This window comes from Rhynchophorus ferrugineus, unplaced genomic scaffold (genome assembly GCF_030347505.1).
Source record: "Rhynchophorus ferrugineus isolate W39M unplaced genomic scaffold, kcgeb_rfMv2 rfM1, whole genome shotgun sequence".
NCBI lineage: Eukaryota > Metazoa > Arthropoda > Insecta > Coleoptera > Curculionidae > Rhynchophorus > Rhynchophorus ferrugineus.
In genome coordinates this window covers 8471334-8497059 of record NW_027472580.1, presented here as the reverse complement: position 1 = coordinate 8497059, position 25726 = coordinate 8471334, and the positions used below count along the sequence as shown (strand labels likewise).

Genomic DNA, 25726 nt, shown 5'->3' with positions numbered 1-25726 from the left:
TGGATGTCCTAGTAACTATCCTTTTCATCGCCAATTGCAATTTACCACAGAAAACTTTTTTTTATTTTGTCTGACCAGCAATGGAACAGTCAAAGTTGTACTTTCAGTCAGTTTGCATGGAAGGCAAAAAAAATGCCTTACGATTTTTCTTATTCCATGTATACGTCTGAAAAGAAATGCTTCATCACCTGTTAAGTAGTTAGAGTTTGAGCTCAGATGTTGACATGAGAATGGAGTATTTCCACATGTCTCCTTGCGATTCTCCTGATTTTCTGAGTGACAATCGGTATATAGGGTCTCAGTTTCAGAGAAGGCTCTCAGTCTAAGTCATCAGTCCTCTGTTACCTAAAGGCACCTAATAGGACTTTGTTCTCGAAAATTTGTATTCTTTTTATATTATTTCTCGCAGAATATCCCCATAATTGAATTCCGTATGTCCATATAAATTTCAATTTTTGCTTGTATAATAGCAATTTATTGTGTATTGAAAATTGTGATTACCGTCAAATTAACCAATACATTTTTCTTTATTTGAACTCCAGTACCATACTTTGTTTTACATGTTCCTTCCGGTGAATTTTTGACAGATCTACATTCGTTAATTTTTATTTTCCAAGTTTAGATCCAATCACTTATATTGTCACTTGCCTTCGTGTGGCTTCTTCGCTATTGTTTTTGACAGCAACAATAGCATTATCATCACAAAATGTTGCTATGGTGATATTTCATATTATATTTGCGGTATATTATATGTGTATAGTAGGTAAATAAATGGCCCAATATACTTCCTTAAACATTTTAGCAGTAATGTAAGGCTTTAATATTTCAGGGTATTTTTTTGGTAATATTTTCTGTAGCTTATGAACTGATGCTGTCATAGCTTATCGAAGGCTTGTACCACATGTAGGCGATCTACTAGGAATGATGCTGAATACAGCTCTTTATCTTCATATCTTTGATATCTTTCATCGTATTTAAGCAATTAAAATTCACCCAACCAAGTGAAACGGCTTCAAGTTTTCCAAAATAAACTCCTCAGGAGAATCTTAAACGCTCCCTGGTTTGTCAGAAATAATTAAAATCACAGGGAAACTGACACTCCAGAAATCAAGCACTTCATATCTCAATCCTTCCACAAACCACAACTCAATTGAAGTTCTTCTGAAAATGCGCTGGTTCGCGAGCTGGTCGACATGCCGGGAGCTTAGCAATGCGTCACTGCTAACCTCCCCTTTTCCAGGCTGAAACGACCTTATCTGTCGGTGCAATAAGACTTTTGCTCCCATACGATAGCACAAAGTCGCGTGTTAACTCAAGTTCACAATCTATAGTTAGTTTATCTATCTGTATTTTGCCGGGTCTTGGTGCCTAATAACGGCTGCCCGGTTAGCAGGTGCCATATCCCCAAATTTAATGCAGTAGCAGTAGCGACTTATAGGGTCAACTGTGAGGCAGTTTCGGTTTAGTGTATTGGTAAGCCCAGAGACAGTTCCACATATCGCGGTTTAACTTTTCACCACCGCAAATTTCCGCGATCAGGTGGTTTTAACCATAAAAATAAAAAAGAACAATAAAAGATTAGTTATTAAAACCACTAATATTCTAATATATGTTTACAAATTTATATTGATTAAAAAGTAAGGTTAAGAAAAATAATACACATTCTTGTGGACATAAAACATATAATAAATAACAGAACCTTTATAACACAATATACATGACAATTTGTCAAAAACATTAATTTCTGTGACCTCCACTATAATACTGTAAACAATCCATTCTAAACCGCCACAGCGTTTTCCATTATCACTATTATTCCACCGCCAACTATTTTATAGTAACTGCATAAAATGTTGAATGGATCGGCCGACAAATAGTAGTGCAGTAGGATAGGCATAGCTCTGTAGTTAAAAAACAATCGCGAACAGCACAAAAGTGTGACCTAGTGACAAGTGCAGCGGAACCAGTGCTTTATTTTCCTCTTTTTAAACACGTTATTTCTGTTCGTCGTTATTTTATCGATCGAAAGTAAAATAATAGGATGTTTTTTGTGTGTAAACAGTGCCAAAGATGAATTTCATTAAGTAATTCAGGGGATAAGCGTGAGTTTTTCGACGGCTACTTGATTTATGGTTAGGTTTTTGAAACGAATTTGCAAAAAAAGACAGCGTAGATTTTGTCTTGTAATCATTTAATTTTACTGAACCCGTAAAGTAATAATTAATGAACTTTTACAGTTAAGGTAAAAGTCCATACACCATTACACTATATTATAAGGTTATTTTGCTGTTTTTGTGGCTTGTGTTAGTTTTTTTAAACATTTATAATACATATTTTTAATAGTCATTTTAAAAATGTATGTATCATTGATTTTTACATTATTTGCTATTGAAAAGTATCATAATACAATACAATAGATACTGACTAGATTTAATATCTTTTGATCAAGGTTTGTTTTTATACTTAAGTTTTAATAAAACAAAAAATTGTATCAAAATAATATAAGGATTATACAGTTTTATTACAATACTCATATATTTAAGGAATATAGAAAAAAATATATTAGATGAAACTCAAAACTAAAGTTGTTTGTTGCATATTTTATATTAATTTTATTCTGAAATTTAAAACTTTTTAATTAACTTTTTTCATCTCTAATATGTTATTTGTGTGAAGTTCATTCGTTTCTGTTTTGTTTTTGTATGATAACAGTTGATCTTTTCATCGAGATTTATATTTATTATATTAACTTTTTCTTAAAAGATCGTAGAAATTTTATTTCATTAGTTATAACTAGTGTATTATATATTTGAAAATAAATTTCATGTTACTGCTGTGAAGTTACTTATACTTCATTACTTAAGATCGTTTCTTCATTATCTACCTTTATATTTTATTTAAACAAATTAATATCAAATATAATTTACGTTATGCTTAGTTAAGTCTTATAAAAAATATTTTATAATGATATTTAGTCAACTTACCAAATTACAACTCATAGTTACAGTATTATAGTCAATCAAAATACAATTCAAGATTATATATAAGTTATATTAATGGTTGATTTGATTTGAATTTTGTTTTTTTGGTGTATAAAAAAAATAAATAAAAGACCTATATTTGCGCCTACAGTGAAATATAAATTAATTCAAGTTATGCTCTGACCTGAAAATAACATTGATACTAATGTTGAATATTTAATTTTGTATACATAATTAGTTGTTCTAACATTTTTTCTTTATACTATGCTTTGATTATGTTAGTTTTAATCTCTAAGTTCACCAACAATACTTCCATATGATTTAGACAAATTATTATAAACCTCTATTTTGTTGATTCCATCAAATACAACATATCAATACTTTGGAGTAATTAATGTTTCTCTTTGATTAGTAACAGGCTTTATTAAATATATTCGTCATTGAATTTTTCGTTTTAAATAGTATTTTTTAATTAGTTTTGTTTCATAATTCTTCTATTAGACACTTTATTTTGAGTTATTTCCATCTTACGTAAATCTTGCGAAACAAATTGTTGGGTAATACTTAATACAATAGCGAATTCTAATTATGTTTGGAATTAATCTTCAGCAAGTTATTGTTGGCTCACTGTTAAAATCGTCTGATAGAGAACGTTGGAAAATATGTCAGATTTCTGTTTATGACTGACTAGGACGTTTTCTATTAACTGAGTCGAAAATATCAAAACTGAGATATAAAATTGAGTTTTGGCTGGAATGATGCATTAAAATGAATTCATAATTGTTGTATCACATAATGTTTTTTATATCTTTTATTTAATTTTGGTTTAGTTTTTAAAGTAATATGTCTATGTCTATATTTAAATGAGGATCTTCATATAAATGCGTTAGTGACTTGTACTAGTCATTTGACAGTATGTGAAATTAGAAATTATACAAGTGATTATTGATATAATGAATCGCATAAGAATTAGAAATTCATGCTAAGTTTTATATATTTTATATATATATATATATATATATATATATATATATATATATATATATATATATATATATATATATATATATATATATATATATATATTATTCAAAGCTATTTTGTACATAAGTCATCTAAATTTGTAATTTTCTTAGAAAAATTCCTTAAAAATACACTATAGATACACAGCATTGACTACTATAATAGCTTCGGTTTGGATAAACTCCATCAGATAGACAGAAAAAGAATGAGGTTTGTTAGATTAGAAACTAATGATTGGGCTCAGATTCTGAGAGTGAAAGTGACAGTGACTGTGAAACTTTTTTGTTGCGGGCTATATTGACAATTACCAAATAGTGACAGTAATGAAAACGGAAACAACTAAAGATAGTTTAAAGATAATTAATATAGGTTAACTGTGGAAGATTGTATTGAAGAATGTGAAAAATGTGTGTGCTTAAATATATATGTAATTGCTCAGAATATAGATGACAGAAGTATACAGTATTTACTCATATAATATTTACTCAAATATTCATTGTAATTAAATGTATACAATTAGTAACAGAACAAACTAAGGATACATGCAAAAGAGTAAGCTCTACTTCATACGTGGTGTGAAAGAATTCAATATAAATAAAATAAGATAACATAACCTACAAACTATCGTGTCAGTATAATTAGATGTAGTTTAAGTCCTTTGATAATATATGCATTAGATGTATTGTAGTATTAAAATAAATTATATTTTATAACGTTATTTTTGTTTCATTATTTTATTTAAATTGGTAAATTGTTGTCAGAGTCAAAATAGACCAGAACTTCAATTTGACGCTTTTGCAACCTTATAAATTTTGTTGCCCTGCATTGGCTGTTTTACTGGAAGAAATATACAGAAGATTTAATAGTCTTAAAGTAATAATGATATCACAAACCATTGTCAAAGAATTGTTCAACTTCGACTTCTGGTCACATGACCTGAACCGAGCTAAAAGAAGAATAAATGAGCCGGAAAAATATATATATATATATATATATATATATATATATATATATATCCTAAAATATTTAAGTTATTCAAAACCATCCACGTATATATAGGAACGTAATTCAAATCGTCATCTAAATTTGTAACTTTAAAACGTCGCAATGTTGCCCCATCAACATTTTTTACTTCATAGCTTTGATATAAAACAAAATTCGAATTTAAATAAAACAATTGAACAAAAATGTTATCAAATATAATTTATTTGAAAGTTAGCATATATCTAAAAACTACAGTTAATTATACAGCCACAATCGTTTAGAGGCTACAGTCATAACCTCTTATCACTATTGCTTTCAAGAATTTTGCATACGTCTGACAACTGGACGACTTTTGACAGGCTCATTCGTTTACGTGCTCGAACTAATCAGACAGCAGTGTGTCCCTTTTGAACTAGAATAAACTGAGAAGGAAACTATTGTCTGATTCTGAAACGAATTACATTAAACATCTTGATGATGTATATACAAAAAATTTTGAATTGACTATAAGTTTCATCATATCATATTATGATATAAATTAAAATTAAAAATATGTCTTAGATGAATATATATTTAATTCAAAAGAGAGAAAGCTTGTTTTGATAATGTCCTTCTGAATATTTTATAGTTTAAGCGTGATTTGAGTGACTTAGAGAAAACATGAAATTAATCCCTCCGATTTATTACCATCTTCGATGTGAATTGTCATTATTGATGTGGAATCTCTCTAGAGAAAAAATACTTTAAGTTAATGTTTATACTATTTCTAATTATCTCTAGAAAATAATGTAAAATTCAATAAGGAATAATCATCTAAATCACGCAAGTATGCAGGCTGAGGAATTTCAACAACTGATCGTTTAATAAATTAACCGGTCATCCACCGTACAATCCTGAATTGGCACTCATCGATTTCCTTTTTTCCTTGTGATGCGTCGAACCAAATAAATCAAACAAAGACATTGAACATCATACTAATGCAGAACAAATCTGTGTATGAGTAATGTATGTATCAAAACTAACTTAATTCTGACACAAAACCATGATGTGTTGAATATTTATTAAGTATTTATAAGACGTAAACAATCCGTGTATTAGTTCCAACAACAAACTAAAATGGTAGACAAGTTCGGTTTAATTTATATTATTATATGTAAATTTCAGCAAAATCTAAGAAAGGCAATCATGTTGTTGCGGCAATAACAGTACTTTATACCTGTAACTGTTGCACCAGTAAATTGTTCTATAAAAGCAGTACTGACCTTTTTCCGAAGGAAAATATCGATAAAAATTAAAATTATTAATTTATCATAATATAATAATTAAGTTATAACGCTAAATCGCCGCATTTACGTACTTGAAGGTTATGTTCAGTTACTATATATACTATGATTAAAATATAATAAATTACGTTCCTATATACACGTGGATGGTTTTGAATAACTTAAATATTTTAGGACTTAAACTACATCTAATTATACTGACACGATAGTTTGTAGGTTATAGTTATCTTATTTTATTTATATTGAATTCTTTCACACCACGTATGAAGTAGAGCCTACTCTTTTGCATGTATCCTTAGTTTGTTCTGTTACTAATTGTATAGATTTAATTAGAGTAAATATTAGAGTAAATATTATATGAGTAAATACTGTAAACTTCTGTCATCTGTATTCTGAGCAATTACATATATATTTAAGCACACACATCTTTTACACTCTTCAATACAATCTTCCACAGTTATCTTATATTAATTATCTTTAAACTATCTTAGTTGTTTCCGCTTTTATCACTCCCACTATTTGGTAATTGTCAGTACAGTCCGCAAAAAAAAAGTTTTACAGTCACTGTCACTCACACTCTCAGAATCTGAGCCCAATCATTAGTTTCTAATCTAACAAACTTCATCCTTTTTCTGTCTACCTGATGGAGTTTATCCAAACCGAAGCTATTATAGTAGTCAATGCTGTGTATTTATAATGTATTTTTAAAGAATTTTTCAAAGAAAATTACATAAAAATAAACATTAAATTTATATCTACCGATTGACAAAACACCAACTCAGGAACAGGAATAAACCATTCGATAAATAATAATGTATCTGCAATTGTTGAAATGAATTATTAAAAAATATTACGATTAACAAAACTTAGTAAAATGCTATTCTAACTTATATCTTTTTCCTTCAACTTTCTCCAATTTCTCTCCAATCTTCCCGCAGCTTTGTTTTTATACTCTTTATTACCATTTGCATAGAGTAGTTCAATTAAATAATAAATATTCCCAAATTTGTTATTGTTGAAAATGGCATGATTTTAAAAGCAATATATTAAAGTTCCCTTAGACCTCCTGGTGGGTTACTTTACACAATTTAAATCCTGTTTCCAAAAAGTATATGAAATGATGACGTAAATATCTCATGTCTCAAATATCTATGCTACATATTCTTAAATTTTCTGTTAATACTTCGCTGGCTAACAGATTTCTATGAAATTGTTTTAAATTATATTTATACCGAAAAAAAATTCAGTGTTATACATTTCATAGATTTTGTCCCGAAAAGAGCTAACATCAAGGTGTCTTAAATCGTCACCCGCTTTATAGCTGAAATCCAATACTACATCGTTGTTTTTTTCAGAAATTTTAGCTACAGTGCTTATATCAATATTCAGTGCAGCTGTAGCACATTAAAGATACTTCAAAAAATGTTTATTAAAAGAAGTGCCAAAAAAGGTCTGCTGATGTATAACCTCTAATTATTATTATTAATATTTTACATACCAATACAAATCGAATTTAAAGACTTATTCCATTATGTGCTCCGATACATCTGACAGTATTCTGTGTATTTTAAATTATATTAAAAATTATATTATATTTTGTTAAATAATTATTATTTAATTAAATTATATTTTAAATTGTAGACGTGCGTTGGCTGTTTTATTCGAAGAACTATATCTGAGCCAAGATAATTTCGATTAAATTCAAGGAAATTTAAAAAATTACACTATAGATATCCAGAAACTCCCAGAAAAAGAAAAAACAATTCTTAGATTCGAATTAAAACCATACTGAAAAAAAGATGAATAAATAATAAATTATGTTTTCCTTCTTCTATGCCAAGAGAACTTCTGCTACATAAGACCAAAATTGTCTGGGGGATACGACGATTAGTTGCTGTTATTGTTTTTACAGCAATGTATAAGACGACGAAAAGTAACTTTATGGTTAACAGGTTTACTACAGCGTGTTTGAAAGGCAACAGGCCATAGAATATTTTAGATTTAGCAGTAGATGCGAATTCTTTAGGAGTAACTGTATTTTGAACATGGATATTCTAGAAGGTTACTTTCTTTTTCATGTTTTGACATTACGCCAGAAATAAAACTCAATGCCAGCTCAAAGAAAATGCTGTAGTGCTAATCGTGATCGGTGCTTTAGTGAATGTTATTACAATTGGAAACAATAGCGTCTTCTGATCAGTGCAGCATTGATTGGGTGGCGCACAATATTGAAATGCTGAAGAAGTGCACAAAAATGATTAGATGATAGGATCATTGCCAAAATAACATTCGTACAGTACTATGATGAAAGATGGGAAATGTTATAGATATAGATGGAAAACATTTTCAATACACAATGTTTTATTATACATAAATGGTTTTATTTTTATTCGTTGTGTTTATTGTAGATTTATTATAAATAAATTTTAGTAACAATTTTTTATACCAATGCTAAATATAGTAGATTTTAAACTCATATCAATTAGTAAGTTATATGTTAAGTACCAATTAATTGAAGTAAAAGTTGTTAAACAAATATATGTTTAACGTAATTAAATGGCGTTAAATTATATGACGCGGGGTGCCTTTTTTTCTAAATTGTCATTGAAATATAGCAATATTGATATATTCATTGACATTGATTTTGTGGCTGCAAGAGAAGGTATTAATTACGACCTTGTCTGGTTTATTCTATTACAATGGTACAGTTTGAATAAGTTTGATATTACTTTACAGGTATCATCAATCAGAGACATATTGATTAAATTTTTTTCGTTTATGTTATTTGAATGTCAGTACACATTATTTTTAAAAATGTATTTATTGAAACTAGTATAAATTAATTTTAATCTTATTTAAACTACTGACAAACAACTACAACTGAAATATTTTCTACTGAATCACTTAGTGTTCAAACATTTTCATGAGTAGTTTTTTAGGTTTGAGACGTCTAATGCTATTATGCACATTTAGAAATCTGGAAGTATCTGTGTTGACGTGATCCTGAAGTCTTCTTCCATAGGCATCGATAAATCTTCTGATAATGCCCGTAACCATATTAATTTCTAGGCCATGATGGAGGTTACAAACGCGTTTATACTAAGGCGCATTCCCATTACACTTCAGCACCTTATTTTGGAACCTCCGAATCACTTGGACATTGCAATCACAGGCTGATAACTCGAAGTTTCGACCAAGTAACCAATAGGTTTCCTGAACTTGGTGTTGATTTCATCGCGCTTCTTTTTTATGTGTCCCTTCCATCTGAGCTTGGCAGGCAGAGTCATGCCAAGGGATTTTTCTCTGTTAGCATATAGAACGGATTCTCTTTTATGTGAATTCAGAGTGTGTAGATTTTGCTTCATTTAATTTTATTCGCCATGCCCTAGGTTAGATAGCAACTTTATCAAGAGAATATATATATATATATATATATATATATATATATATATATATATATATATATATATATATATATATATATATATATATATATATATGTGTGTGTGTGTGTGTGTGTGTGTGTAAAAATATATTTCAGTGAATATACAAAAAATATGTAAATCATGTTAAAATATACGCTAAATTTTCAGTTAACCTAAAATAACATAATTTATATTAGCAGTTCAATTTAAAATAATATTAGATTACTAAATTAATTTTTATCGTTCATTTTTATAGAAGCAAGTAAGCTTATAACATTTTATTTAACTAACTTTTTAATTATTTTTGAATATTTTTTTCTATTTTGTAATGTAAAGGAATATTTTAAAATCTGCTCCAAATATTTTCCCATAAATATTTGTTTTTTATACTGATATCTGTCAACTTATTCCTAACAGTCTCTAATATTTGTTTAAGTGTAAATAGACAAACATAAATTGTATTCATTTTAAATATTATATGCATCATATCACATTTTGTTCATAATATAATTTAAACAGACATCAAAACTAAGGCATAAAATTATTTCATTTGAATTTGATCTCGAACACAGGAAACTATCAATCAACCTTTTATAAAATATCAAAACAACATCAAGATAATCAAACAACAAGATATATTTGAACAGGATGACTGTTATTATAACTAGCGGGAGTATTATTGTTACTAATTATTTAAGTAGGAAAAAAAGAAATAATTATCAAGGTTGTATAATGATTATGACGTTTTGTAATAACGGTTAAGTTTTATCGATAGTAGCTAGTGTAAAAACATTTTTCATTTTTATTTATTGGAATTAACAACGACTTAAACCCAAAAATTTACCAAACTATGAATAGGTTTGGAATATTGGCTCTGATTTTTTATATTATACTAATATAAGCATGAACACAAAATAACCAATTATACAATTTTTATTATCAAAAGATATTACCAATAATTTTAGTGTATAATTAATTTGTCTAGAAGATGAAAGAGAGAAAAATGGGTAAAGCTTCACTTCTACTTCAGAGAATAATAATTTCTTTTTAATGATCAGAAAATGATCTATATTCATGCCCTGATAAATTTCTTCTTCACTTTTAGACTCTGCACTCTGGTGGAAGCCCTCTTTCTGCTTCCCACTATAATTTACAAGGTTCTCAATGAAATACCGTAGTGTAATTTTATTATCATTTATGAACATATTTTGAAGCTTGCCAATATGTTTTGCCGCTTGTACATCATATTCTATCGATTGTTATTCTTCAACATATACTTCAAGTATAATTTGTTTGAGACTTATCCATATATTAGAAATGAATTGGGCTTATATAAGTCACTGCAGAAGAGATGACACACGAGAAAAGCACGAGAAAATACGTGATAAGCTATGGCTACTAGCGTTGGTAGTCTTTTGAGATTTGTGAATGCAAGGTTATTATATTTTATTATTATTATTAAAATTGATGTATTTTTCAGTATATTCACACCAATCATCTGTATAAGTGTTTTAGAGTTTTAGAGCTTTTTGTAAACCTTACGTAGCATAATGATGAAAACTAGATTAATTAGAAGTCATGTATTAAATTAAATTAAATTATTAATTAAACAAGAAAAGTAATTAATATTGAAAATGAAATTTCAAATGGATCATTATATATGGAAGCTGTAATTTGGTTTAGATAAATGTTAAAATCATTAAATATATCACGTGAGACGATAATTTCTTTCAGTTTTGTTTTGGATAAAGATATCATTTTATTTACAATGGATAATTAAAATTTACTTATTCAAAATTTCGATTCTATTTATTTTGTCCATATCTTAGGAATAGGAAATATATGTGTGCCATTACAAAAGAACAGTTTTTCCTTTGAAATGAACTATTCATAGAGGCATTTCTGGCAATGGGGAAAAGTAGCACCTATCGATGGACAATACTTTGAATGAAACACCTTATTTAGCCGGCTTGGTGGCGCAGTGGTAAAGGCAACAGGACGGTGCTCTTACTGTTGCGATAGCCGCGGGTTCGAATCATGCTGGGGCATGGTCGTAAATATATGTTTGTGGTTGTTTAATATTTGTGACTGTCCTAGGCAAGAGTGTGAAATCCGACAAGGAAAATGATCCCAGTCACGCCAGTAACCAGACTAGGTAAGACCGGATGTCTTCTGAGATGATTTTTAAGTTGGTCATTGGCCAGTCGGTAGGGTTAATGCCGAGGACTCTGGTTTGGAGCCCACGTAAAATAGTAGGTCCAGTCCAGATAAACCCATTGTTGGTAAAAGGAGACTTTAAACTATGTAAAAAAACACATTCGGATTTTTTAAAGATAATTTTTTTAGTTAAAAAATCCTTAAAACTAATTTATAGGCCATATTTCACACATTATTCATTTAATATGGTGACATAATATTTTTATTTTAATCTTATTATAATATAAAACTAGAAATACAATATTGTATTATAATTTTGATTGTATTTATCTAAAGATTTTTTTTTGTATAACTTATCCAATAAATCATTTCGATATATCCAGCTAACGATAATTAAAAAAATCTAACGTGTGAAAATTACAAGGTAAAATTATAATTTAATAACAGCATTTCAACGAGTAATATCTATTTCATGGATTTATTATGGTGTAACTCTGACGTTACAAGCAACTTCAAACGCAGTCGTATAGACTTTGCAATATACATTTCGCTATTATGTCCATCTATTTATAAAGTCATATTACACGGCTTGCTAGATAATTGTATGGAGATAGATTGTTTATCTTCCACCATTGTGAACGCATAATAATATTTCGTCATGCGACAGGTGAATAGTTTCATAACTAAAAATTATGATTACGATGATTTTGTTTGTTTATTGATCTTATTTTTATGGGAAAATGCGCTTCTTTATTTTATAATCTAATTGTTCCTTAATTTCCTAATTGTTTTCATATATATCATAGGTTAAATAGTATATGAGGTGTATGAGTTATTTACTGAAATATGTATTATTGAATATACATTTCAGACTGATCAGTTGGTATTAGTTACAATAATATTGTAAATAGATAAATGGATTTAGTAGGGATTAGGCTAAATGGTGTGTATATAGCAGAATATTAAATACGGGTAGTTAGATTAAATAAGTTTTCTATTTGTTTTTATTTACTTATTACAACTTTTATTATGTACTTATTTTATTTTAGAACATTTTTTTTGTTAATAATCTAAGTTTGATTAATTTTTAATCTTTAGTGAGTTTTTTATTTATTTTTTGAAGTAGGTTCAACTTTTCTGTTAAACATATTTTATTACTCTCATATTAGTATTAGATATTTTCTCAATAAATTATGCAGTTATTTTATTAAGTATCCGTATGAGAAAAATAGTAATAAAGAAACAATTATAATAAGGAATGTTTCCGGCCCTGGGGTACGCTACCTAGTATGAGTGATGTGACAAATGTTCCAATCAAACTAGAACAAAAAAAGGTGCCGTCCTGTTGGGAACCGTATCCACGACCTCCACGTGTGAGCTGGACGCTCTAACCATTACACCATAGAACCAGTTTGGTAAAACGTTTCTACAACGACTCATGTGGTATGGTTAGTGCTTAAAAAGCAAACTGACCGACTTTTACACTGAACAACTTCCGATTTTTCGTCACATCAGTTCAACGATAACATTATACATCAATATCTGATTATTATATGGACATAGCCATTCTTCAGAGGTTCCAAAATAAATAGCCGCGCGCCATCATTCGATATTACGTCTGGAAATCATAACGAGAGTTTTTCAAAATGCCAGAGTAAAGTACTCTGAAAGATTGCACAGCCTTAGTAATATTTAATATATTATTTTGTTTTGGCATGTGTCGTTTGCCTGACGCTATTCGTCATAAAAAAGGGCTTTATTTTGAATATTCCATCAGGATAATGGATTTTCGCACAGAGTATTATTTCTTTCTTGATGTTTTATTGAAGATTCAATTCACTCGATTTAGCTGCGTCTGATTTCTGACTATTCCTTTAACTCAGAAAATAGCTTCGATTATTTAACTTCTTTTAAATCGTTATCAGAAATGTAAAAAGTTATTGGATAGTAAATAGCAACCTGAACTCATTCTACTGCCGCCCAATTCGCTCCATTTAGGTCCGTCAGGTTTTTGATTAATAACTCGGAAAGTAGTACCGAGGACATAGTTTTGAATAATTACAGAACTCGAATTCAAATCAACTGGTATCCAAAAGGGACAGTCTTGTTAATAATTTTATATATTATAACGTTCTTTATATTTTTTGATCATGGTAAAGCTCAAAAATGTAACTTATTTTTGTTAAATATCCTATCATTTATTTATGGTAATTGGAAACCTAATCGGTTAATTTATAATATAAAATTACAATTGTTTAGGTGTAACTCTTAATGGCCTACGAAAGGCCAAAGTTCCACTATTACGATCTTAACCCGAACAATGAAATCACGCCCTTAGTATTCAAGGTTGGCTTTGGTTTGGGAGTCGTGCATGGACTCATTCGGTAAATCGTTTCCATTCCATGTTAATTAGATATTGCATATAATGCGAAAACCTGGTCGAACTCTAGGAACAATAGGAATGTGTCAACACGAATTTGTTTGTACGACTGCAATACCAGAATGGTGGACGGTACAATGAAAAAAACTCACGAAATATGGGTGAGGTAACGATCGGGAGTAACAACACGAATCATTAAATGGTACTTCTCACGACCTTATTTTGAAACAAAACTGAAATTAACCAATGAACGCTCCAAACATGTTTTGTGCTTATTATTATTTTATTGCTTTAGTTTTGTTTCAAATGGTTGGGGTGTCGTGTTTAGTATACGATAAACGGTAGTAATTTCGTTTTTAACTAAAAATATAACCTAATTGTTAAAATTATATAATGTTCAAATATATAATAATATAAGTTAGTTTAACATTATTTTTATTCAATAAAGTAGGACAAAACATATAGTATCTTTTAAAATTAATGATATAACTATGCATTTTAGTAATATAATATAGTATAATTAAAGAAAATATTTATATTAGCAAATGCAGTTCTAATTCTACCTCTTTGAAATGACTTTTAAACCATACATTTTCAATTAAAAAATATTCAAAGAACAAATTGATGTTGAGTATATTGATAGCAAGAACATTATTTAAGCAACTTTCAAGTTTCAGTGATTTTGTCAGTATCAATATTAGTAACACAGACCTTTCCTTATTATCTTTAGGATTCCTTAGTTAAATAAATGCCAATTGTAGGCAACATTTGATTATTTCATGGGGAATTGAAAGTTTTAGATGAGTTACATAATTTATTAACATACTGTTATCAGTCGTTGTCGATTAACTTACAAGGTGTCTCTACATTGACTAGGTACTAATCTAGGCCAATGATCCATACTTAGTTTCTAATAAAATAAATGTTGTACTGTCAACGTTTTTATCATTTAATACACATCAGTTCATAACTACACAAGATCATACTGTTTGATTGTCTTTTGTTGTCTTTTGAGTCCGAGGCCTAGTTTAGTGTTTTCCAAGAGCTGCAAATATCTTGTTGCAAATATCTTATTTAGGTTTCAATATCTGTAGTAGCAACTTAATATGCTATTGTTTCCAATAGCAAGTATTGCAGTGTCATCACCAAATGTATTCGTAGTAACTTTCTATTTGTGGTATGTTGTAATGATATGTGTATGAGTAAGTAAAGAGCAGGACCTAAAACATTTCCTTGCGGATCATTTGGTTTCAGAACTTTGTTCAAAGAAAATATAAGTCTGATTTTCATAAAAAAATATTTCGTCTCAATTTTTTTTTCGTTATTATTGAAAATTATATCAGCTAAATGGTGACCGCGATTCGCTATACAACTTTCGTCTCTTTTTAAGACATGGAAGATGTTCAAAAGATTGGGTTTATTCACATAAAATTTTGATTTTAAGAAACCCCATAAGAGGAAGTCTGGTACTGTTAAAACTAGAGATCTGACTGGTCATTCTAAATCGCCACTTCGCGAAATTGGTCTTCGTGGAAAAACGACATTCAATAATTGAATTATTGACAAGTTGTGTCATCTTACTAAAATCACATGTCCTCTAGTCCTTGCCCTTCCATTTCAGGCACATGAAAATTTCGAATCATGTCTTGGTACTGTTCAGCAGTAACAGAAACTGCAAGACCTTGGTCATTTTCAAAAAAATAGGGAAAAATAATGTTTTCAGTGTGAATACGACAGTATTCAGTTGTTTTTCAAGTTTCAGTGATTTTGTCAATATCAGTATCAGTAACACAGACCTTTCCTTATTATCTTTAGGATTCCTTAGTTAAATAAATGCCAATTGCATGTAACATTTGATTATTTCATGGGGAATTAAATTTTTAGATGAGTTACATTATTTATTAACATACTGTTATCAGTCGTTGTCGATTAACTTACAAGTTGTCTCTACATTGACTTAACAATAGGTACTAATCTAGGTCAATGATTCATACTTAGTCTCTAATAAAATAAATGTTAGTAGCACTGCCAACGTTTTTGTTATTTAATACACAACAGTGCATAACTACACAAGATCATACTGTTTGATTGTCTTTTGTTGTCTCTTGAGTCTGAGTCCTAGTTTAGTGTTTTCCAAGAGCTGCAGCACTTTTTTGTTAACTTGAAAACTTGTTAACTTGGAAGTGAAACAGTTCTTCATATCTTGTTGCGAATATCTTATTTAGGTTTCAATATCTGTAGTAGCAATTTAATATGCTATTGTTTCCAATAGCAAGTATTGCAGTGTCATCACCAAATGTATTCATAGTAACTTTTTATTTGTGGTATGTTGTAATGATATGTGTATGAGTAAGTAAAGAGCAGGGCCTAAAACATTTCCTTGCGGTTCATCTGGTTTTGTTTCTTTCATTCTTGAGTAAGCTTCATTTTGTTTAGAGATATATAATGTTGATCTATATTAGTAGATGCATGACCATAAACCTTTCAGTGGAATAAAACTTGTGAAAAGACAGTTTATTTAAAATAATTAGAAACCGTCAATTTAACCGTATTTATAAACACACATATGTGTGTTAGCTGTAGCTCTAATACAGCTGCGTCGTCTAGGCATGTTTCAGAAAATATATTTTTCATTACTGTTGTTTTATGTTAATATCTAAATGGCTAATATATTCATTTCCTTGTTTGTCTGTCTTCTACTTAGGAGCTGGCTATATTTTCTGGCAGAACTTCGAACATGTTACAGAAATGCTGCCTTGCTTTTCTTATCTATTTTCTAACGGCCATTTTTCACCCAATTTATTTCTCAAACATATTAATTAAATAATTCTAATTATGTGTTTATTAAACAAAAACAATAAATAATAAAAAGTAAAAAAATAATGTCAGGGTTTAGAATGAATATGAGTTGTGAAATGTGTGTATATTAAAAATGTATAATTTAATTTACATGAAACCATATTATTGTAAAAGAAGTAGAAGTGGAAACTTGTTGAACCAACAGTACGAACAGTACGACTCATTTTTAATCTAATCTATGCCATAAAAACTTTATTGTAAACATTTAAAGAATAACTTGGTCGGGTTCATATCAGATGTGTGACATCACTACATAGTATAAAACAAAGTCGCCTTTTCTGTCCCTATATCCTTATGTGCGCTTAAATCTTTAAAACTACGCAACGGATTTTGATGCGGTTTTTTTCAATAGATAGAGTGATTCAAGAGGAAGGTTTATATGTATAATACATGCATAATATACTAAGGCAACATTGCTAATTTTAGAGGTTTCTAACGTGATGTCGTAAATTAACCTATTTTTTTAGGCTTATTTAGCAATTAGCAAAAACGCTGCCTAACCCTACGAGTTAGATCAAATTAATGTACTACAGTATTGTTTGTACACCATAAAAAGGTCTACAAAAAAGTTCGCGATGGTATATGTTTATCTTTTAGGGATAACCCACATTAACCATTTTTATTGTTTACTTTTTACGTGAGAAAATGGCTTATTTACGAAGTTATTTTAAGCAATACGGCATTAATCCTTATCGAATTAAGTACCTTAAATACAGTGTGTAATTAATATAGATCAATATGGTTCCTTACAGCATGTAAATTAAACAAATATTTTCGGAGATATTACAAATTTAAAATTTGCGTTTAAAAATGTGTAATGTAATAAAAATTGTATGAATTTAGATATTCCAAAGATAGCAGGAAATCTTCATAGTAAGTATAGGGGAAGAGGAATTGTTTTACTCCAAATTTAATGCGTGCAGGCCAAGGGCAGTAATGAATGAACCAAAAATACTGGATCGATTTTAATCATGTTTTCATTGAGTGACATAGGCATATATATTTTACGCCCGTGCAAAGTCGAAGCGGGCCGCTATGTTTTTATATACAACGTTCATATTTTTTCTGTAGTGTATTTAATTTAGTATCAGCATTGCACCCGTGCGAAGCCGGGGCGGGTCGCTAGTAGCATATATAATAGTTAAAACAGGTGGTTAAGGAAATGTAGCATAAGTTGCGCCATCTATGATAAAGCTGTCGAAATTATCTTATAGTATGTTTTAAAACTATACTAATTTTTAATTTTCCTTATCGAATGAGAAATATATCATCAAAAGACATAAAGCTTGACTGTTTTTCAACTGTATATAATAGTTTTCACATTCCTTGCTGTCAATTTTCTGTGAAATGTATTCCATCAAAGCACAATAGTCGGTATCTTTTCTAGTACTAACATTCAGACATCCATTAATATGACCCATTAAGATTTCAAAGTATGTTTTCGGTAATTGTGAGAACTATTTTGATTGATACATGTCTCAAGGAATAATATTATAAATATGTTGCAACAAACCTCAATTATTCGGCAAGTAATTTGGTCAGGGTTAAGAATGTTAATAATTGTATTATATATTTTTTCTCAATTAACAATTATAGCTATAAATGTTTCTCAAACATAAAAAATCTAGGAATATCTTGTAATGTAAACACCAATCCTTCAATACCACTATCAACATGTTCAAATTTGGTGAATTACTCTATATTATTTCTATCAGAAATAATATTGTGGTAGGTGGTTGCATATGGAGGTAACTTGCATATTATGGCTAACTTAATTCTGTATATTTAATTGTCTTGACGATTTCTTGCTATAACTTTATACTTTAACTTGATATATCATGTATACTAATCTATGTATTTTACAATTTAAAGTTAAATCCACATTGCCGTTACGTAGTGAAAATATTGACAATTAATCGAATAGCATTGGTTAGATAAATTTACATTATTAGTAGGTTTGATTATTTAGTGCAACTTCATATTTTATCCCCATAAATAGGTTTGATTTTGCCATTATAGCACTTAAATAATATGGAGCAGTATAATATTACGTGTATAAATAATTTTACTTCTTATTAATAGAGGTTAGTGCTTTTAATATTTTCAAAGTACCAGGATGTCAGATTTAAAAGCACTTTTCTTTCATAATTGATTTTATTGGAATACTTTTTTAGAATATTACATTTATTATAAGTTTTCTTTTCAACAAACCTAAGTTCATAATATTTTACCATCAAACCATTTCTATAAGGTGCTTGAGTAGATACACTGTGAAAGAGCGAAGTATCAATGTTCACAAATACAACGTGGTGCAAATGTTCCGCTAGCATTTTGATTACCTATATCTTTGTTCAAGGAAAATATAAGTTTGATTTTCATAAAAAAATATTTGGTCTCATTTTTTGTCGTTATGATTGAAAATTATATCAGCTAAATGGTGACCGCGATTCGCTATACAACTTTCGTCTCTTTTTAAGACATGGAAGATGTTCAAAAGATTGGGTTTATTCACATAAAATTTTGATTTTAAGAAACCCCATGAGAGGAAGTCTGGTACTGTTAAACCCAGAGATCTGACTGGTCATTCTAAATCGCCTCTTCGCGAAATTGGTCTTCGTGGAAAAACGACATTCAGTAATTGAATTGTTGACAAGTTGTGTTATCTTACTAAAATCACATGTCCTCTAGTCCTTGCCCTTTCATTTCAGGCACATGAAAATTTCGAATCATGTCTTGGTACCGTTCAGCAGTAACAGAAACTGCAACACCTTGGTCATTTTCAAAAAAATAGGGACCAATAATGTTTACAGTGTGAATACCACACCATTCAGTTGTTTTTAGTGGATGCATTGATGTTTCATGAATCAGTTGAGGATTCTGTGTTCCCCAAAACCGACTGTTCTGTTTATTGACGTGACCACTGAGAAGAAAATAGGCTTCATCGCTCATTATCAATTTGGACTAAAAATCTTCAGTTTCACCAGACAGCCTTAGGATTACATTTCTGTACTTAACTTGTTGATCAGGATCTCTCGGTAGCAATTTTTGAACTTATTGAATTTTGTACAGGAAAATTTTCAAAATACGCCTTAAACTGCGTGCAGAAATGTGTAACCGGAAACCACGTCTCCGAATTGATGTTTCTGGAGACTCTGCTACTCTATCGAGCACATTTTCAGCGTTAAAGACGTCCGTTGTCTTCCAGAACGAGGCCTGTCTGCTGTCGTACCGTACTGTCGAAAATTCGCATGTAAACGATAAAATGTGGTTTTGTGAGGCACTGTACGATTAGGATAATTTTGACGCAATTTCCACTGAGTGGCAATAATGAAACGATTATATATTTATCCATAACCAATCAATGGTTAAAGCGAAACCGAGCTAAACGTCACATAACCAAGTTGGAGCCGCGCATTCAAAATTGCATCGGGACTTTTGCCCCACCTGTTACTAAATTGAGTATTATTGAGTATATTAGTATTATTTGCTGTTATAGAAAATTATATTTCAGCACTTCATTCATTTTTGTTTGATTTGAAGATATCTGTTGCTGAAGCCCATCAAACATTTTTAGAAACATATGGTGATGCTGCTACCCCCATATCTCAATTGTCAGTTTTAGTTCGACGATTTAAAATTTAAAAATGGTTTAAAAGTGGTTGTTTTAATGTCAATGTCAAGGAATAATCTGGAGATCCAAATTAATTATGAATTCAATTAATCAATGAACTATTCAATGAATTGCTGGATTTATTATACGACAAAGTAGTACAAAATCTCAATGAACTCGCAGGCAGCTAGCAATTGATAAATTAAGTGTTTTGAAACATTTAGGGAAGGAAAATAAAAAGGCAAAGGGAAAGAATCGCTAGCGCACGAATTGATTGAAAATACCATTCTATGCGCTTCAATATCGTGAATTAATCGCATACTAGTTAAAATACAAGAGTTTTCTGTAACGTATTGTGACTGCCAATCAAAAGTACGTCTACTGTGAGGCTAAATAGATTATTTTGTTATTCCACGTGCAAAAAGATATCAATTATTTCCATCTACATCGATGCCAAAGTGGAATATTCATGATTATAAAACCTTGCTGTGCATATGGTGGGATTTGTAAGATGCAAGGTATTACGAGCTCCTAAAACCAAATGAAGTTGTTATTACAGATGGCTGTGGATGTCATTTGAAAAAACTGAATGAGATATTCTTTCAAGAAAGCATAGCTTCCAAACATATAGCAATGCTTGGCATTTGCTTTCCAAATGCTGAAGAAGTGCGAAAATTGGACAATAATTGAATCGCTGCCAAAATTATTGAACATATTTTGATTAATAAATTGTTTTGCCTCTTTCAAATTATAAAAATATCAGAATCAGGATACGTTAGATCAATCCTATTTCTTACCAATAAAAATCATATTTTAATTATTCTTAGGATGTATAAAGAATTATCAGGTTATAGAGTTTAAAAGCTGTTTCCATATATCGGTTCAATTTGTTGAAACAATTTCTTTACTAAATTATATAAATTCTTTTCTTTTCAGCAAGACAAAGTTCATAACTTCTATCGATGAAAATAATGTTATATAATATAATGTGGATGTTTTACTAGGCAACTCTTTTTAATTATATTTTATTTTTTAATTTGCCAACTCATGTTCCTAATTTTAGGATGTAACAGGAACTAGTAAGCTACGTGAAAATATTTAATATATAATAGACTACATATTAGAAATCTCTTTCAGCTTTTTTAGTATTCATTGATACACGTTGCATTATATTTGAAATCAACAAGAAAAAGTTTTCACCAGATCGTAGTAAAACTAAAACTATGCCAAAATAATATTATTGATTTATAAATTAGAAAAAAATTAACAAAGTTACTATCTCTCGTTAACAGAGCTTAACTAATTAGTTTCAATATATTTTTTTGCAACATAGAAATATATTCACAATTCACAATATACTCACAACGTTTTTAACATTATTCAGTATTATTTAATAAAAAATAAAATTTACTTTACAGCGCCTTCGCCATTTTATCCTGAATCAAAACATTATTTCACAATGACAAGTACCTTTCGGTTAGATTGACCTTAGTCTATTTTTAGCTTAATGAATTCTGTACGCCGCAGACCTACAAAATAATTGCTCGAGTAATTACAACTTAACCGCTTCGAATGAATCATTATTACAGCGGTTAGATGCTATAGGTCCGACGATATCCTACGGTCTATCCTGTTTGTTGCTAATGATGCTAGTCCAAGCGTCAACAATTTCGTTTTCGTAGGTCACAATGGTTGTGATATCGTCAGGACGGCCATAAAAAATTCCGAACCTCCCGTAAATGGAGCCGTGGTCCATATTAAGCAGAATTTCTTCCGGTCGAGGCTTTTTGCCCAGCAGGCACGTCGTCTCTTGCATAAAAAATAGGTCTTCTGATTAGATTTCGACGTTTCGTCACCGCCAACCGAAAGCGTCTAGTACGAAACGGTTAACAATGAGGAGTATTTTGCTTCACCACTAATTAGTGTTGTTCCATTATAGTACAAGTATCGCTAAGGAACCGAGTTGCTTAATGAAATTCGTGTTTGGTCCTTATAAATAAGTAATATTGTGACGAACGCACGCACTCAAAGACAAAAGTGATGTTGAATGGTTGTAATAGTGCTGGTTAAAGACCCCAGTGGTCGGAATCTGCCAAATTTTCCAAAAAAGAAGGTCACATATAGTTCCCGGATATTTATCAAGCCTTGTTTTTCTCATTCGCAGGCTGAAGCAGGAGATACATATGCCACTACTAAAGAGGGTAAGTCTTTATTTGGTTTTATTTTTAGTTATATATAGTGACAGGCATAACTCATTATTTTAATTAGTAACTAATATTATATTCATATTATTTTTTTAATATACATAACCATCATATTTGGAAACATATATTTAAATAATATAAAGATATATTATATCCTATCCAAAGTAGCAGTGACCTCACGTCATCTCAATTTATGTTTACGTTCAAAAACGACTAAAAACATGAAAATATTGTCGCCTTTATCTTTAAAATTTTACCTAATTTGTTTTATTTTAACTTTCATATATAATAATAACCTTCTAATATAAACAAAATAATGGAACACAAATTCTATCACTACATAGTATAAAACAAAGTCGCCTTTTCTGTCCCTATATCCCTATGTGCGCTTAAATCTTTAAAACTACGCAACGGATTTTGATGCGGTTTTTTTCAATAGATAGAGTGATTCAAGAGGAAGGCTTATATATATAATACATGCATAATATACTAAGGCAACATTGCTAATTTTAGAGGTTTCTAACGTGATGTCGTAAATTAACCTATTTTTTTAGGCTTATTTAGCAATTAGCAAAAACGCTGCCTAACCCTACGAGTTAGATCAAATTAATGTACTACAGTATTGTACACCATAAAAAGGTCTACAAAAAAGTCCGCGATGGTATACGTTTATCTTTTAGGGATAACCCACATTAACCATTTTTATTGTTTACTTTTTACGTGAGAAAATGGCTTATTTACGAAGCTATTTTAAGCAATTCGGCATTAATCCTTATCGAATTAAGTACCTTAAATACAGTGTGCAATTAATATAGATCAATATGGTTCCTTACAGCATGTAAATTAAACAAATATTTTCGGAGATATTACAAATTCAAAATTTGCGTTTAAAAATGTGTAATGTAATAAAAATTGTATGAATTTAGATATTCCAAAGATAGCAGGAAATCTTCATAGTAAGTATAGGGGAAGAGGAATTGTTTTACTCCAAATTTAATGCGTGCAGGCTAAGGGCAGTAATGAATGAACCAAAAATACTGGATCGATTTTAATCATGTTTTCATTGAGTGACATAGGCATATATATTTTATGCCCGTGCAAAGTCGGAGCGGGCCGCAGTGTTTTTATATACAACGTTCATATTTTTTCTGTAGTGTATTTAATTTAGTATCAGCATTGCACCCGTGCGAAGCCGGGGCGGGTCGCTAGTAAAATATAATTTATTTTAACATTATTGTACATCTGATACATATATTATCGAAGGGCTTAAACTAGAGTTAATTAAACAGTTATAGTAGTTTCGGGGCTAGAGTTAATTTATTATATTTACATTTCACTCTTTTCTAAACCACCTATGGTAACCTCTAAAAGCTTAATCCACCTTTACAATTTTATGTCTAGTTCTTGTTTCCTTTGTTGCTGTATTTTCTTGCTTTAAATCATTCTGATGTCACTGTATTCCTCCTTAGTTTCTTCTGTTACTACCTGTGTACATCTTAATAAAATTAGATTTAATCACTACATTGTCCCTAAGGTATTTGTCACATCTGAGAAACAGTTGGTATTTATTCTCTTCTCGTATATTTTAACCAAACGCTCCTATATATTCTGAATATTAACACACATATGATATATAGCACATAAAATTTTCACACTCTACAATATGATTGTCTACAGTAATCCTACATTAATTATTATATTCGCCTTTAGTAAGTTCCACTTTCATCGCCCTGTCTTGGTATTGTCAGCATTTAGTCATAACCCCCATTCAAATAGTTTAATTCAATGACATCGACTTTTGGAAACGTTATTCAAGCGAACAATTAAGTTGTTAATTTTCAATCTACCTAACACTTGTCTACGATTCTACCATTTGTCAATTTCTTCTATAATGTGTGTGATCCAGTTCATCCAAATCGAAGGTGTTATAGTAGACAATGCTTCTTTTCACATATCCAGACATTTCTTGCTTGTATATCCTTCTCGATCAAAATGCCTATTGCAATAATTCTTTGTCACACCCCATATTAATTCAATTGCTGTTTCCAGCATGAAGAACAATATATCTGCAATAAATTATTAGTACATTCTACCAATAACAAGACCGACTTAACTGTTATTCCAATGTTTACCTTTTTCTATAAACTTAATACTATTTTCATTACCATATTAAATGAGTAACCCAATGTCCCATTCTGAAACATCCATATCTCATATAAATACACAATTTAAAATAATGAGTCTTCCTTTATATGGTTTATATGCTTTTAAAAATTGTATTATTTTAAAAGCAATGTTTGGAAGTTTCATTAGACTTCTTCATGGGTTATCTTTACAACATTTAAATCCCATATTACCCAACAGTTAAGGGATGTTCTACATCCCTCAAAGAGCTATATATCCGTAAGTTTTCTAAGGATACTTTCCAGACTGTTTCCTCTGAAACAATTATATTAAATTATGCTTAGATAAAAAGATCTACTCACTGCTTTTATACATTTCGTAAATTTTATAAATCTTGAATAGAACATCCAGGTGTGTAGACACATTCTTTTCGGTGAATACAACATTATATTGTTTTTCTTATCTTGATATATTTTAGTCATAGTGTCCAAACTAATATTCAGTGCAGCTGCAAAACCATAAAACTATTTCTGCTGATTCGGTTACATGTTCGAACGTATCAGACAGCATTGTGGCTTCTTCTAACTAGAATAAATGAGAAAGAATATAATTTCTGATTCTTAAACGAATTTAATATCTTGATGACATGAGTTCACTGATATTTTGAATAGACTATATATGAAATCACATGTTTTA

At 29.9% G+C, this 25726-nt stretch overlaps 1 protein-coding gene across 3 annotated transcripts in view; it reads left to right on the top strand.

The window, feature by feature from the left end:
* Nucleotides 1-25726, top strand: part of chas (chascon) — a 202157-nt gene that overhangs the window by 73479 nt on the left and 102952 nt on the right. For 2 of the 3 annotated variants that reach the window (XM_076415304.1, XM_076415293.1), the window contains exons 1-2: nt 1975-2102; nt 22642-22903. In XM_076415304.1, coding sequence (XP_076271419.1) covers nt 22750-22903 — 154 coding nt within the window. In that variant the 5' untranslated portion in view covers nt 1975-2102; nt 22642-22749. Of the gene's footprint in view, nt 1-1974; nt 2103-22641; nt 22904-25726 lie in introns of those variants that run through there. The other variant, XM_076415298.1, reaches the window with a different exon arrangement.